At 34.8% G+C, this 17,193-nt stretch overlaps 1 protein-coding gene across 2 annotated transcripts in view; it reads right to left on the minus strand.

Moving 5' to 3' along the window:
- Window positions 1-9,614: 9,614 nt before the first annotated feature.
- Window positions 9,615-17,193, minus strand: part of LRFN5 (leucine rich repeat and fibronectin type III domain containing 5) — a 229,198-nt gene continuing 221,619 nt past the window's right edge. For both annotated transcript variants that reach the window (XM_053595823.1, XM_053595822.1), the window contains 2 exons: window positions 15,516-15,559; window positions 9,615-10,012 (listed from right to left, as the gene is read on the minus strand). In XM_053595823.1, the coding sequence (XP_053451798.1) occupies window positions 9,995-10,012; window positions 15,516-15,559 (62 nt within the window). In that variant the 3' untranslated portion in view covers window positions 9,615-9,994. The remainder of the gene's footprint in view (window positions 10,013-15,515; window positions 15,560-17,193) is intronic.

Genomic DNA, 17,193 nt, shown 5'->3' on the forward strand with positions numbered 1-17,193 from the left:
CAAAGTATGCAAAAGACATGAACAGAGACTTTTTAAATGATCAGTAATCCACTCTCTAATCATTAGGGGAATGCAAATCAAATCCACAATGAGGTATCATCTGACACCAACAAGAATGGCTCATATTAAAAAATCCCAAAACAACAGATCCTGGGGTGGATGCTGAGGCAAAGAAACTCTTATAGACTGTTAGTGTGACTGCAAACTACTTCAACCTCTATGGAAAACTGTGTGGTGATAGATACCTCAAAGAACTTAAAGGAGACTTACATTTGATCCGGCAATCCCTCTACTGAGCATATATCCAAAGGAACAAAGATCATTTTAGAAAAAGGCCACCTGCAGTAGAGTGTTTATAGCAGCACAATACAAATCCCAAAGATGTGGAAACAAGCTAAGTGCCCACCAATACACGAACGGCTTACTAACATGTGGTGTATGCATACTATGGAGGACCACCCAGCCATAAGAAGGCAGTCTAGTATTTATTGTGACAACCTGGATGGAAGGGAAAACCATTTTTCTAAGTTAAACATCCCAAGAATGGAGAAACAAAGGTATATACTCAATACCAAATTGGAGCTAATTGATCAACACTTAAGTACACACAGAAGTAAATCTCAATAAAAATCAAGAAAGGGAGAGGGGGAGAAAGGAACGGGTACATTGACACCCATCAGGTAAAGTGCACAATGTCCGGATGAAGGGAACACTTGTAATTTGACTCAATCTGTACAAAAACAAAGTATATAAACAAAGTATTTAATATTATGAAATTAAACAAAGCTAATAAAAGAGTCTCTCATCCAAAGAGACTTTGTGAACATCACTTGGCCTGCGTGTATCGCAATAATATACAGCACTTATTGTTAACTTTTGTGAACTCATATATAAATTATATAACTCAATATTTATGAGTGAATCAGGCACATATGTGTATATATGTATAAGTATGTGTATGTGTATATATACATATATATATATATATAATGCATACTTTTGGAAAGAAGTGCAGTGTAATTTCTTTTGCTGTCACTTTTAATTTTTAGGATGGCACGCCGATCATAGAAGCAATTAGACAGCTGTTTACTACCTACTTATGAACCTGTTAACCAAAAGAGGAAAAAAAAAAATCTTTCCTGATGATTAGATTAAGTGGGATTTGGGATTGCTGATTTGGGGAGGCAGTGCTCTAGAAGTTGATAATATGATGATTATACAAAGCCTGGCATATGGGTTAGTTAATAAAACTTAGGCGTGTCATGGATGTTAGGCGACAGAACTGGATTTCAAATAGAAGCAAGGAAGTGAGAGATGAGAGCCTGTGAACTATGCAAGAGGAGGAGTGAGGGATAGTTTGTGTTAACAGGAAGTGAAACAAACGGGACAAATTTATACTTAATGAATGGTGCTAGTTAACATCAAATGGATTCGCTCAGTTAACAATTATAATATTCATATCTGTGATAGTGAAACTATTGAAAAATGTATAAACAATCTTCTTCACATTGACAGAGTAAGAAGCTCTTGACATCCCACACAAACACTGAAAAACAGGCAGAAACTGTCAGAACCAACTTTCCCTGAACTTTGATACACAGTCAAAGATTTCCTGCCACCAAAGAGATGGCTGAGTTAAGGAAACTGCAACTTGGGAGAGAGAGTGGAAAGGCATCATGGTATTTTGATTTAACATAGCCTCACCTGTCTGGAGCACAGCAGCACTCTCTTCTGTATCTTGTGCCCTACTCCCTGGTTCTGGTGGGAGCCAGCAGGACTGGACTCATAAATTGTTGTGTCTGTCTGTCCTAATTTGGCTGGGAACGAAGAGAAGTAGTAATAGAAAGCAGTCATGCCTGCTTCGCCTAACTTCCGCTCAGGCTACAGAAATAGCAGGCATTGCTCAAAAATGGAGCCAGGCAAACTAAGGAACGGAAGGTACTTGGGGTAAAAGATTACAGTTGAGATGTAAAACAGGTTTCCTAAAGCCCAGGAAGACATTCATTGGGAAATTAGGACATTTAAAAACACTGTGTAGAACACTGTGTATATGGGGAATATAGAAAGCTAAGCACTTGCTCAAGGCAAAACACAGGTTCAGAAAAGGCCAAAAAAATGCATCTGTTTCCTCCCTGGGCTGATGCACAGGCTCACTGCAAGTCTGGCTAAATGTGAAGAGAGCGTCACAGCACAGAGACAATCCGCAAATACGGAGAGTGGTGGTTTGTTTTCCTTTCTAATTTTTCTTTTGACAGGTTTTGGATTTTTAGTTTTATTTTGTTTTTAGCTCTGAAAGTTCAAGAAAATCTATGACAAAACATTAGTCAGACACTAGCTAAAAAAACAGACACTCTGGTGATCAAAAATACCAACAGATACAGTTCTGGCAAATACAGTTTGGAAAGGTCATAGCCCAGACTACTGCAGCTTTAAAGAATTAAAAACAGTGGCAAACCTTAGGGAAGTGGTCGAACCTCATGTCCACAGTTACCATAGTAATAGCATAATAGTATACTATTTAAACACTCAATTGATGATGAATGATTGTATACCAGCAAACTAGAGAGCCTCGATGACATTGAGAAATTCAAAGAAACACACCAATCCCATAAACTGACTCGATAAAATACGAAATCTCTATAGACCTCTAGCAACAAAGATATATGAACTACACTGAGGAATTCTATCAAACACTTAACAGATTAGCGTTAATTCTTCTCAAATTCTTCAAAACGATAAATAAATAAAAAGCCAGGATTGTCCTCAAACAAAAGTCAGATATAAAGATCAAGACATCATTACAAAAAATACCTGTGCACTAATGTCCATTATCTATAATTAAAAACCTATAGACTCGGGCGGCGCCTATGGCTCAGTCCGTAAGGCGCCAGCCCCATATACCGAGGGTGGTGGGTTCAAACCCGGCCCTGGCCAAACTGCAACCAAAAAATAGCTGGGCGTTGTGGCGGGCGCCTGTAGTCCCAGCTGCTCCGGAGGCTGAGGCAAGAGAATCGCGTAAGCCCAGGAGTTGGAGGTTGCTGTGAGCTGTGTGAGGCCACGGCACTCTACAGAGGGCCATAAAGTGAGACTCTGTCTCTACAAAAAAAAAACAAAAAACCTATAGACTCATGTCCATTGTATACATGATGTTTGTAATGATGTTTTTATCTTTATACCTGACTTTCATTTAAAGACAAGTGTATATAAATATATATGTATGTATGTATACAGGGTCCCCCAAATGCATACACATTTTAAGAAAGAAATCCTGTATAAAAATAATAATATTCAGGCTATATCAATAACATTTTTTATCTTGTATTTTGTATCTTGTATCTGTTATAATTACAGAAGTCAATTGTGACTCTCTCCCTCTATATGTGTGTGTGTATATATGTATATATATGGTGTATAAAATAGCCAACTATTGTAAATCGCACACAATTATGAACACCCTGTATATAGAACGTCATTAGGAGCAAAGTTGTTTGTATGCTACTGAAATACATAAATGTGAAAAACATATATGCATAAACATGCAGAAAATACTAACAAAACAATTGCCACAGCATAGTGAAAAAATGATATACAATGACCAAGTAGGATTCATCCCAGCAATGTTAATGGTAATTACAGCCCTGCAGCCTGTGCCAGCCCTGCTGTCCTTGTAAGAGATGCGCTGATTCTGGTTGTGGGGAAGTGACCATTTGTCCTGACGCCATCGGCTAAGGAGCTCTACAATAATCTTCCAAGTACCTGGTGTGAGTGTGTCATTTATTGGGTGTCCAAGCTCAGTAAAGCTGTAGGAATTAATGTGATCCTTTTAAATGTTGAAGGTTTTATATAGATTTGTGTCTTCTCCCATGGCAGTCCCTTCGGAGTGGCCTCAGTGTGTCAGGCCTGGGTGGGTTTCAAGTTCTCCTTAACCACTTATCTCCCATGAGATGTTGTAAAATAGGAGCACATGCTACCCGCACTGCAGGACGTGGCTTGGGATATACGAGACCCATGTGTCTATGAACCGTTAAGGGGTTTTTATTCTATTGGAGTTTATGGCATGTGTGTAAACTATATATGCAAATAAATATATATCTAAAAAAATAGAAATTCAATTAATGTAATACACCATATTAACAGAAAAATGGAGGAAAAAAACACATATGATAACCTTAATTTACACTAAAAGCTATTTGATAAAAATCCAATACCCTTCACGTAGAATACACCAGAAAACTACAACAAAAAGGAAATTCCTTAACATTTGAAGGCATTGTATGAAAAATTCACAGCTCATATTAGGCTTATCATGAAAAATCAAAAAATGTCCCCTAACATCAGACACAAAAAAAAGAATGTCTGTTTACAACTTATATTCAATATTCTACTGGAATTTCTAGCCAGTAAAATTAGACAAAAAAACATCAAATAAAAAGCACCCCAACTGGAGAGGAAGAAGTAAATTATCTCTATTCACAGCCGACCATACTCCTATATATGTAGACAAATTCCAAAATCATCAGCAAAAGAGCTAAGAGAGCTCATCATATTACAGAGTAAAAGATCAATGGGCAGAATTTTGTTTCTAAATATTAGTGAAACATTATTGAAAGATATACTCACAAGTAAATGTAAAAATATCTCATATTCATAGTTTGGAAATTTTAATATTGTTGCCATGTCATTACTATCCAAAGGAATCTATAGGTTCAAGACAATTTCTATCAAAATGTCAAGAGCTCTTATTTTTAAAAAAAATGGTAAGTTGAACATCAAATTAATATGGAATTGTGAGGTGCCTTGTATATCCAAAACAATCCTGACAAAGAACGAAGTTGGCAGACTTACATTTCCTTGTTTCAAATTCTGCAAAGCTATAGTAATGAAAACACCGTGGTAATTATATAAAGACTGATAGACAGACTAATGGAATATAATAGAAATCTCAGAAGTAAACCCATACACATATGGCCAATTAACTTTTGACAACAGGACTTCCAAATCCATTAAGTGAGAAAAAATAGTCTTTTCAATTGATGCTGAGACAAATGTATTTCTTTATCCAAAAGAACAAAAGTGGACGGCTACCGCAGGCTATTTTCAAAATGGTACTCAAAATAAATAGACCACCTTCATAGAAGAGCTACTTAGAAGAAAACAAAGGGTAAATCTTCATGACCTTCGATTGGGCAACGGGTTCTCAAATACACACCATAAGCCTGAGCAGTAACAACAAAAACTTACATGAAACTCAGGAAAACTGAAATGTTTTCTTCATCAAGGATAACGTCAAGAAAGTAAACAGGCAACCCACAATGTAGAAGAATTATTGGCAGATCATATATTTGATAATGGGCTGGTGTTCAGAATAGATAAACCATTCTACAGCAAAAGACAAATGGCCCAGAACTTAAAAAAGCAAAATCTGGAGTAGACATTGTCCATATCAGATATACAAATGGTCTCAGTAGATCTGGTGCTCCATATACTTGGGACATTTAGCGCCAGTGATTACCACATGGCTCCTCCTGAGTACCATCGGAAAGCTGTGTGAGAGATGCTCTCACTCATATATGCTTGGATCTCAGCAAACCCATCTTTGTTCTTCATCTTTCTCTTGTACAAACGATGTACGTTGAAGATGTTAGTGTATAACAGAATTGAAGTTTGTTTTCTGTTTGATTTTAAACAGAGAAAATAAAAGGGGAAAAAAGATATACAAATGATTGATAAGCACATAAAACAATGCTCAATATCCTTAGTCATTAGGAAAATGAAAATTAATCACCAATGAGCTACTTTACACCTACAATTCACAGACACTGGAAGACGAACACCCTCACAAGTTACTGGAGAGAATGCAAAATTGTGCAGCTACAGTAGAAAGCAGGTTAGCAGTTCCTCAAAAACTCAATAAAAATCTCCTAACTAAACCTGTCCTATGACCTAGGAATTCTCCTCCTAGACAGATACTCTAAAGAATCATAAACTGGAACTCAAACAGATGCTTGTACACCAGTGTTCACTGCAACATTATTCACAGTGCGCAAAAGACAGAAATAACACGTGTCCCTCAAAAGATGGGTGGATAAACATCAAACAATATTCTCTCTCAAAAGGAAGAGAGAGAGAAACAGATGAGAGAGGAAGAGAAAGGAAGATGGGAAGGGGGGGGGCGAGAGAGAGAATGTTATTCCACCAAAAAAGAAATGAAGTTCTGAGTCACGCTTCATCATAAGTGCACCTTGCATATGTCACCATAAATGAAGAAGCTAGAAAGAGGGCAAATAATGTACGATTTTGCTTATGTTCAAAATCTATAACTGACAAATTCTTAAAGAAAAAAATATAGGTTACAATTTATCAAAGTCTAGGAGTGTGAAAATGAGTATTATGGCTACATGGGTATAGAGTTTGTGTTAAAATGATGAAAAAATTTAAAATGGTTTTTGTAGAAGTAGTTAGAATAGACTGTACAAACATGTGAATGTAATTAATGCCTTTGACATATATATAAAAATGGTTAAAATGTCAAAGTTTACATATTTTTGACAAAATTCTTTTAAGAAGATGAAGTGTAAGTAGTTTTCATTTCAACTATATTGCATTTTTATGTTAAATAAAACAATCATGTGCTAGGGACTTTGGTTGTCTGTAACATATTGCACCTCATTTGCAATTTAAAATCCTTTCATAAGCCTTGATAAACACATGCACACAGTATTTCAATAGGAGTTCTAAGAAATGTCAGTATAAATACATTTTGGAAATAAAAATAAAAGAGCTACAAGTTAAATAAGTTCCTTGCATAAATAAAACAGGGTGAGAGAAGAAATAATCTGGGTTTATAAATGTATTTTATAAAAAATAATAAAAAATGTATCCTAAAACATTGCATAAATATGAAATGGGATGTTATGTAATTTAATGGACAATTGAAACTTGTAAAAAACCAATCTGAGAGCTACTAAATTATACATAAAATATAAAAGATATCAAAGCATCACTTTAATTATAAATTATTCCTTTTAACTAATAACACAATTTCCATACTGATCTTCAGTTTTACATACGGTTATGAATTTTAAAAAAATTTATAGATTTTTCAAAATAAGAACTTAATTTTCAGCCCACTTTCATCCCTCTCGAGTGTATTTATGCCACATTCAAAACTCTTTTCCCTGGATTTTTTTTGAATGTCCTTCATGTGATTCAAAACATTCTATGTGCAAGTTGTGTCATAAGATGGAGGCATTCTTAGTTATGTATTTTTATTTATTTATTTATTTTGGTTTTTGGCCAGGGCTGGGTTTGAACCCGTCACCTCTGGCATATGGGACTGGTGCCCTACTCCTTGAGCCACAGGTGCCGCCCCAGTTATGTATTTTTAGATCCCACATTACTTCCAAAATTCCACAGAAATGTGACAGGAATAATAAGTGGTTTTCACTCTGTCCATTTACGTTATCAGTGAGACCATCCATTAGGTCATTCTTGTACATTATAAATACTCCGCAAAATTAACATACTGTTAACTAAAATCATTCCCACCTATTTTCAAAACATTGTTTACTCAATTTTTGTTAAAATTTTGTTTATAAATCATCCTTAATCTTCATCTAATTATGGGTACACACCTCTCTACTCTCAATCATCTTAATATAAATAACATTCCAAAAAATAATCAATTATCAGATACCTTGTGAATGACAGACTGTGACTCATTTCTCATTTACAAAAGAGAAACTACATAGGATACGAGTGTCTGAGGGATGCTGCTTGAATGCCTGCAGAAATGGACATTTCACGGGTAGCGATGTAGGGTGAAAACTTGAAGTGGTTAAGTTTTTGTTCTAATACACAAAACAAATCTGTTTATTAGGAAACAATACTGTGACTATCCTGGAGACATGAAGTAGAAGCCAGATCAGGCTACAGACACTGTGTTTATTGTCGGTAAAAGAAAGATTAAGCCCCAAAGGGGTGGGGTGAAGAGGATAATGTCCTGGAAGAAAATTAGCAACCTTAATATGTTACCCTGTGCTGAGATCCCTGAAGCCGTTACTATTCCTGACTCTCAGTATGGTACTGCGTTTGAGGAGGAAAGTTAGACATAGGTAGGGATTCTGAGCGGCTACGTGTTAGTGTTCAATCTGGCTCATTTTTGTCATCGTAAGTATTTGTGTGATACGCCCACACATCCATAAGCAGATTGTTTCAGGGCATAAAGTTGTCAAGAAACAGAGAAGTAGGCAAATGGTCCAATTTCACAAATTAACTACAAAATTGCAAGTCAAACACGTTAACTTCTGTTTCAGTCTTATGTTTTGGGTGTCTGGAAATTCGTGTGTCTGGAGGTGAGGATGTGCATGCGTGTGAGCACACACAATCATGCATGTCCCCTTGTTAATGCACTTTATCGCCTAACATTCTAAATCCTCTGCAGTACAAGAAATGTGGACTGGCTACCAATTAACCTAAATTTCTTCAAAGGCAAGCAGTTTTCTAGCTTCTTTGGGTTAAACCATTAATATATATATTTTTAAAAATTGAAATACTTATTGCTTTCAATGCTAACTACTAGAATTGTCAAGGAATAGAAATATAATCTTCAGGGCGGCGCCTGTGGCTCAGTGAGTAGGGCGCCAGCCCCATATGCCGAGGGTGGCAGGTTCAAACCCAGCCCCGGCCAAACTGCAACCAAAAAATAGCCGGGCGTTGTGGCGGGCGCCTGTAGTCCCAGCTGCTCGGGAGGCTGAGGCAAGAGAATTGCTGAAGCCCAAGAGTTGGAGGTTGCTGTGAGCCGTGTGACGCCACGGCACTCTACCCGAGGGCCATAAAGTGAGACTCTGTCTCTACAAAAAAAAAAAAAGAAAGAAATATAATCTTCAATATTTTTAGAGAAGTTGATTCCCTTACCAATAACCATGCTACCTATGATATTTTCCCTGAACTTATTTCCTGTGCCATAGATAGTGATAATTTACATGCACTTTCAAACTTTATGCTACTGTCTACCCCAGAACAATATGGAAAAGTAGAAGGGGAAAGTAACTGGCTTAATTCACACACCTCACCCCAAGAGCAACTCCTACAAGTAAAAGTTGGATAGTGCTTAAATAGGACATTTAAAATATATTAGCCACTAATGATACCTCAGTTCTGTATATGCTGGTGATAAATCAAAGGTATGATTTTCCTCCCCCCTCGAATCCTGCAAAGTTGGAGAAGTAGACACTTACAACATAACGTAAGACCTGGAATTATCAAAACCTGTTTCAGTCTGGCTCTGTAGAAAAGCAACAAATTAATTGGATTAATTACAACATACCCACCTCAATCTTTTTGGAGTCCCACTAGCATAGAGCCCTGATCACTCTCTCTCTGTCATACCTTAAGACATAAAATTGCCATGAATTTGTTTAAAAAGCCGGACTGCTCTTCTGCAGCATTGGGTGTACCTAGTCATGGAAGAAGTAATTTCTATACTATAAAGCAATTTGTAATCCCTGCACTACCTAAAGGCAAAACAGTATTATTAGTACTTGCAATAATCACTTCACCCTTCATATTTGAAGCAATAGCTGTCTCCAGAAATCAGGCAATGTGCAAATTTCTTCATAGTAAAACATTTATTTGTTAAAGTGATATAGATTATTCAAGATTCTACAGTCTGTTAAATCATTTATGGCAACTGTAAGATGGGTTGATACAGAACTTGATGCCAATGTAGGCTTTTATTTTCTTTCATTAAAAAAAAAAAAAAATTACTTGTAGGCCAAAGGAAAAAAATTTGGTTTGAAAAGAGGATGAACCATGGTCTGATAGAGCCAGTTTCGCCAGTATCAGAGACTTGCACCGCAGCTCCCGCGACACTTTCTTTTAGGACACCAGTTCGACAATCAGCCTTTGTGAATTGAAACTTTTTTTTTTTAATTTTATCCAGTAAAAATATCAGTGGCAATTTTTTCAAGAGAGAGAGAAGAAGTGGCACTCCTCAGATTAACTCCAGTCTCTGAAATGAAAGGAGAAACAGAAGAAAAAAAAAAGAAAAAGAACAGAAAAGGGGAAGAAAACACATGGCTAATAAGAGCACAGCACTGAGGGTCTGGAAGATACCGAACTCTACGCACCCAAACAGGAGGTTCTTGCCATAAAGTAAAAATACACCGCTGAAAAACATCTAAACATGCATATCAGTATGTAAAATTATGCTTAGTTACTTCAAATGGATGAATATTTAAAAAAAAATTACTTTCAAAAGGAATCTAAGGATATGACCCTAGTTAATTATATAAGTCAAAGCTACATGTGGAATTACATATTCCCCTGCTTTGGTTGTCACATTTATACGTTCAAGGTAAGAGAGAACAAACAATAATTTTATTCAGTACACATGCGATTTATTTTTTAAACATTCATACTAGGTTTTAAAATGTGAGCATCTTAGATCACAAATGTTCAACACTACTAAAATCTAAGCAAACTTTAGATTTTTTATATACAATATTAGGAATTTCAAATAATAAAATTTTAGAAAAATGTAATTATATATTTACTAATAGTAAATATTATTCATCTTTACTAATTAGGTCTTCTTCACCCATAGAACAAATAAAATATATTTTAAAAACTTATAATAATTCATAAGCATAGGCACTCCATGGCTAACTTAAGATTTTGAAAAGAAAATAATATAAAAACTATTTCATGAAAACATTTCTATATCAAACTGTGAAAAAACTGTCCTCTAATATGGGTTCTTGGTCTTCATGGGTTTAATATATTTCCATAAATTCTATTCTTGACAACGATGAAAATTATTTTTTTAGAAATATAATTTTTCATATATATGAAATTGAAATATTTTTTCTTTTTTCCATTCAAAAGCAAGTACATGATTAAACTTTTGGTTTGTGGGTTATAAATTTTATGGCACAAATGAGTCATGAATGAAATATAGATTTTTAGTTTCCTTAATATTCTACATCAAAATGCTGATGTAGAAAACATCTGGATTACTTGTGATTAGTTATTGAAATATATTAAAGGTATTTTGATAACTTTTTGTGATCAATGTAGGTAAAACATCATAGGGGTATTATCCAAGAATGTATTTCAAACTACCTTTAATCTGAATGAGTAAAGTTAATTGGGACACAAATGATAATTTTTGAAAATCAATAAGGGTCAGACTCCATTACTGAAGTTTTTAAAGGGCCACTTTATATCCTATTTATTGAAATAAATAATTACCTTGGAGAATACTAAAATATAGATATCACTTTCATACTTTTTGTGGGATATACTAAGAAAACATTGCAAAATCACCTTAAAAACTAATGGTATATATCACTGAATTCTTCTTTACTCGTTTCTTAACAGAGGTCATATTGGTAAAATTGGATATCAATAATCTTTTTCCTCTTTACTCTTAATATATCCTTTGATAAAAAAGTAAGTTTATTATGCCAAATTTCAGATTACAAAAAGTAATAAATGGCAAAATAGTCAAGACACCTAAAGGAGAAAATATTGACAATATAACTAGTTTGACTTTGTAAATAATAAATCCTTCCAGGATAACAAACTTTAATTTAATATCAAGCTAATGATTTTGTAAGTGTACATATTTTAAGAAGTTTTGATTGAATTTTATATTATATAAAAGCATTGTTAACAAACTATGAAATTATTTTTTTTTAAATCCTATACTATCTTTGGTAGTCAAAATAGATTTATATAAATGCTGTCAATTTTGAAGACATAGCAAATATTTTTGAAGTATGAGGGAAGTCTGTGTGCCCTGAATGTACGATGACATCTTAAGAATCCAAATAAAAATTGGCATTGGGTGGGACATTCAAAACCGTACTTTTTAGTTTACTTATCAATAGGAAAACTCTTAAAGTAAGAGTTCCATAAATATATACACATAAAATACCAATTACAAAATCACTGCAAAGATAAAAATGAAATAGACTAATAGTGATAATAAAATGTTACAAAAACTAAAATTAATCAACACGAGGATTTGGTAATAGTTCTCATTGAGCAGTGAAAAGGTATTATTCAAAACACTGGAACAGTCTTAATACTACTAAAAAACAGAAGGAATGCAAGCTTCCTCAACAATAGGAGAAGAAAAAAACAGAGGGAACGCAAGCTTCCTCAACAGTAGGAGAAGGAAAAAAAAGTATTGATCTTGAGTGGGTTGTGGGGAAATGTTTATCACTGCTTTTATTCTGAATGAAATTAAGAACTATGAAGATTTTGATCTTCTATTGCTAGGATGTCTAAATACGAAGAAAATGATTTCTAAAGGTCACTGCTTACATGACGGTTCTCCTTACTTTTTTTGGATTTGGTGTAGCGTTCAAATAAATATGTCAAGAAGTGTGCTTTAATTATCATAAAATAGTGAAATGTTTTCCACGTGGGTCAAAAAATTCACTTGAGAGGAATTTTCATAGAAGACCCAGGGCGTGGAAGCAAATCCTTTATAGTGTCATTGTCACTCGGAAAAAAGATTAAAATACTTTCCTGACTTGTGTTTTCTCATAGTTTATAAATTTTGCCGTTTATTTATATTCAGCATTAACATTTTGTTAATTGGGGTATTACTATTAATAGTTTATCTAAAAGGACTATACTAGTTTCAAGGTTAGCACCTCTGCAGCAGAACTTTTATAATAAATTTTGAATTCCTGATTGATATTAAATAGAATAATCATAAGTCAAACTTACTAAAATCAGGAAGGGATTCTGGGAAAGCCCGCTGTTCACAATCACAGAACGTCCTGATTCTTGCGCGTCTCTCTACACACATGCAGATTATGCCTTCATATTGGTGTGACTACACAAAGCATTTCTTAAGAAATTTCATTTAAGGCACTTTCAATATAAATGCAAACTAGTCTACTCTTTCTTTTTTATTTTTTTATTTTTTGAGACAGAGTCTCTCTATGTCACCCTCAGCATCACAGCTCACAGCAACCTCTAACTGTTGGGCTTACGCGATTCTCTTGCCTCAGCCTCCTGAGTAGCTGGGACTACAGGTGCCTATCACAATGCCCGGCTTTTCCCTTTTTCTTTTTGTTGCAGTTGTCATTGCTGTTTTAGCTGGCCGGGGCCGGGTTTGAACGTGTCACCCTTGGTACATGGGGCTGGCACCCTACCCACTGAGCCACAGGCACAGCTCTAGTCTACTCTTTCTATCTCAACTGCTAACCATGATGCATCTAATGTTTTACTATGATTATTTTAAGGATAAAATTTTCTGCCAGACATAACATTAATTTATATGTAAGGACTATTTTATGTACATAGTAATTGTCCCTGATTTTATCAATGAATGACTCTTCATTCGCCCTCGCTTTTGATTCATTTTAGTGTGATTAAAATGTTATGATTTTGTTATTATTATTATTCAGAATTTAATCTGAAATCTGGTAACGGAAAGGTAGCATGGAGGTAGCTAAAGAGTGAACAATGTGTTGCCATTATATTTTATTAAAATTATTCTTTGTGGATTTGTTTTTCTTGCTCATGTTTACAGAAGGAAGAGAAACTCAGCTCAAGTATAAAAGGAATTTTTCGATGATGTTATGACACATTCATTAGTTTCATTAAAAATATTAGCGAAAGTGAGACTCAGCATGAGTCTATGTGAATTTAATGCAAAGGATACAAAAACACATACTAATTTATTACATATTGAAGGAGCTAATCCTTGAGTGATTATGCATCCGGACACTAGTATTTGTAGGACGGTGGTGGATAATGATTGGTTTACATTTTTACTTTCAACTATGCTTTCCACATTTTCCATGATTATTGCTGATTTCTTTAGTATAAAAAGTCATTATTAAATGTCGTCCATTTTGATCACATTGGCAAATCTGGTACTGCCATCTCTAGTAATAAAGACTCCCAAAGAGATTACTTTTCTCTAAATTCTACTTCTCATAATGTGGTGAAGTAAATACATAAGCATAATAATATATAATATGACTCACACATGTAAATATTTGGGAAATTGTTTTTAATTGGCTATTGAAAAAGGTCTTAAGATGTTGGAATCTCTTGCCTTCAAATTTCAATGTAACACTTGGTACCATTCTGGATTTTGCTACTGATAGATTAATCATCTACCTCCTAATTCCTCTTTGAAGGTATGCTAAATTTCAGCTCAGCTGGGCATCTAAAGTCACATGGCCAATGAATTTTCAGAAGTGAAGGAGAGATAGAAAAGGGGAACAGAGAGGGAGGAAGAGATAGAGGTTAAGATTAAGAGAGAATAGCCGGGCGTTGTGGCGGGCGCCTGTAGTCCCAGCTGCTCGGGAGGCTGAGGCAGGAGAATCGCTTAAGCCCAGGCGTTGGAGGTTGCTGTGAGCTGTGTGAGGCCACAGCACTCTACCCGAGGGCGGTACAGTGAGACTCTGTCTCTACAAAAAAAAAAAAAAAAAAAAAAAAAAAAAAGATTAAGAGAGAAAAAAAGAGGGTGGTGATGGTGGTAAGGCACCTTCACGCAAGTCAATTCAGTACACACAACAGAACACAAAACGTGTGCCAGATACTGTGTTATTGTTTTCAGAGAGCCATCTGTTCCTTCTTTGCAATGTAAGAATGGGCTCCTAAATTCAGTAAAGAAATGATGTATAAAAACATTTCTTTTCTTGATTTGGCTATGGAATTCATTAGGGAAGATCCTGAAAGAGGGAGGAAGTTATTTTTTTTTTAAATATGGAATGTTAAAATACAAGATCCTATTTTTACCTACCAACAAATAAATCAATGGTCCTTTTTAGAACTGTTAAAAGCAGAATTTTTTTTGTGTGTGCTAAACCTCAAGCAAATGGCTGATGCTTCCAGCTGTTTGAACAGATTGCTAAAGTGCTGCTCTGCTCTGGAAACACACTTTCCCATCCAATTAAAATGCAGGAATCAAATACTGATTTGAAACTTCCAAAAAAAAAAAAAAAAACACTCAAGAAGAGTAATTGGTGCTGACAAAAGGAATACTATGAATATTTCATGTGTAGTCTTTTGCTCCATTTTAAAGAGACTTCATTCATTTTAGATAACAGCAAGACACTTCTGCTCATCCATTTCCAATGAGGCATAATGCATCATTTCAGCTTCTATTAGGATGCTGAGGTCAAGGACAGGATTAAATATATTATTAGCAAGCTACTATCTTCTTGTTTGGAAATAGTTTTAAATGCTCATTATTTCATATATGGCTATAAGAATGACCCCAACGTCCCACTTGTCATTACTTTTATTACTTATACAATTCAGAAATGTTTTATTAACCTGAGTATGTCTAAATTTAGAAATTGAACTTCCACTTAACCCAACGTAACCTCAGTCCGCACTGTCAAGTATTCCAAGTATGTTTTAAATGAAAATTTCAACAAGCTACATAAACTAGCAAAACAAAAATTACAAATTTATTTGCAAAGAAATATAACCACTTAAGTATCGAGGTATGTAACAGGTAATAAGAATCTCACCTGTGTCTCCTGGACATTCTGGTCAACATTAGTCAGCAAAGCATCTGGGAATAAAATTTTAAGTGTCATCAACAATTCATTTTTTTTAAGAAACAGATTCTAAATCATTTATTAATGAAATCATGGTAAGCTGCCTTACCAAGAATTAACAAAGATTTGTCCAAACTTTTTCTTGACTTACCAGTTCTTGGGTTACTTGCCATTCGCTTTTCTGGTATTTCTAGTTTTCTATGGCTACTCCCTGATATAGACTAGGTAAGAGTAAAATTTTTAAAAATACCATTCTAGTAACCAAAATGAGTGGTTTTCAGTATGGAATATTCCATTCCTGCCAGCATTAAAATAAGTTAATCAGGTTTCTGGCTATTTTCCCTACATACAGTTGACATTTCAGCTATATGGTTTCATACGATTAACATGGAAAAAAATACATCAAGGGACAAACAAACCGCAGCACAACATACAGCTTAACCATCTTCACTGCATGGAGTATAAAGTCGCCACTAGTAATAATCATCGTCCAATACTCATTCCCCAAGACGTGGCATGTTTTACCAAGTACCCATTCACCGTTATGTGAAACGATAACATTCTAAATATAAACAGTCGGCTTTTAAATGTCTGTATGTAAGTTCCACTTGCCTATACATGCTTAATACCATTCCACGAGCTTACACAGTCTTTTGCTTTCCGAAGTGTTCTTTTCTTATGCAAATATTTCTAATCATTTAGAAGTGATACAGAGTTAAGAGGAAATTAGGTATCTAAGGGATAATTGACTTACAGGGTTCACAGATGGATGTGATGACTCCAGGAAAGAATATTTTTTTTACGAAATCTCCAGTGTAAATAGTCATGTAAGTTTACAATTGCCTCTAGAGATTAGATTTTATGGGGAAGCAATAATAAGACAGGCTTACATCGCAGGAAAAAACGATGAGGGAATTACATTATAATACAGCCAACACGGTGTATTTCATAAACTCTGCCTTTACCCACATTCTTCTTTGATTAGACATATTCTAGCACAAACCACAGTATCTCCATAGCCTATGTGTCCGATAAGATTAAGGATACAACCACTTCCAAACACAATTACTTTAAATGAAGGGCCCTTCTTGGCTTTCTCCTGAATGTATTGGAAAATAGTTTGGTTTTGTTTTTAAAATCCATGAACATAACAGTAATTTAAAATAAACAGATGAGTTGTGTCAGGTTGTAGAGATGGTTATCATTAGGCAATAGAAACAAAAATGAATTTGTACTAGAGATATTAGATTTCCTTGTTATTTGATCATTAAGAAGTACAATTTTATAGGTTTTCTGGGAAAAGTTCTCTGACAGCCCATCCATTTAAACAGAACTCTTACGTTAATTATAATCTGGATTGTTGGACACAAAATGTTCATTTTAATGGATTGATCCTATGAATATATAGATAGCTATATAGTACATGTACTTATATAGTACATATGTTATTCCATGTTAACTTTATATCCTATGTTTAGACTTTGTAATAGTTGAACGTAATCTGAAGACAATGGTCTGCTGACTACAGTATTTGCCTAATTTGATAAAATTGCAAATGCATTAACATTACCTTAGTGAGATCATTGAACACTTAAATATATTCCCAGATAAAAACTGTTATTTATGGGTGGCGCCTGTGGCTCAAAGG

Source organism: Nycticebus coucang, chromosome 6 (genome assembly GCF_027406575.1).
Source record: "Nycticebus coucang isolate mNycCou1 chromosome 6, mNycCou1.pri, whole genome shotgun sequence".
NCBI lineage: Eukaryota > Metazoa > Chordata > Mammalia > Primates > Lorisidae > Nycticebus > Nycticebus coucang.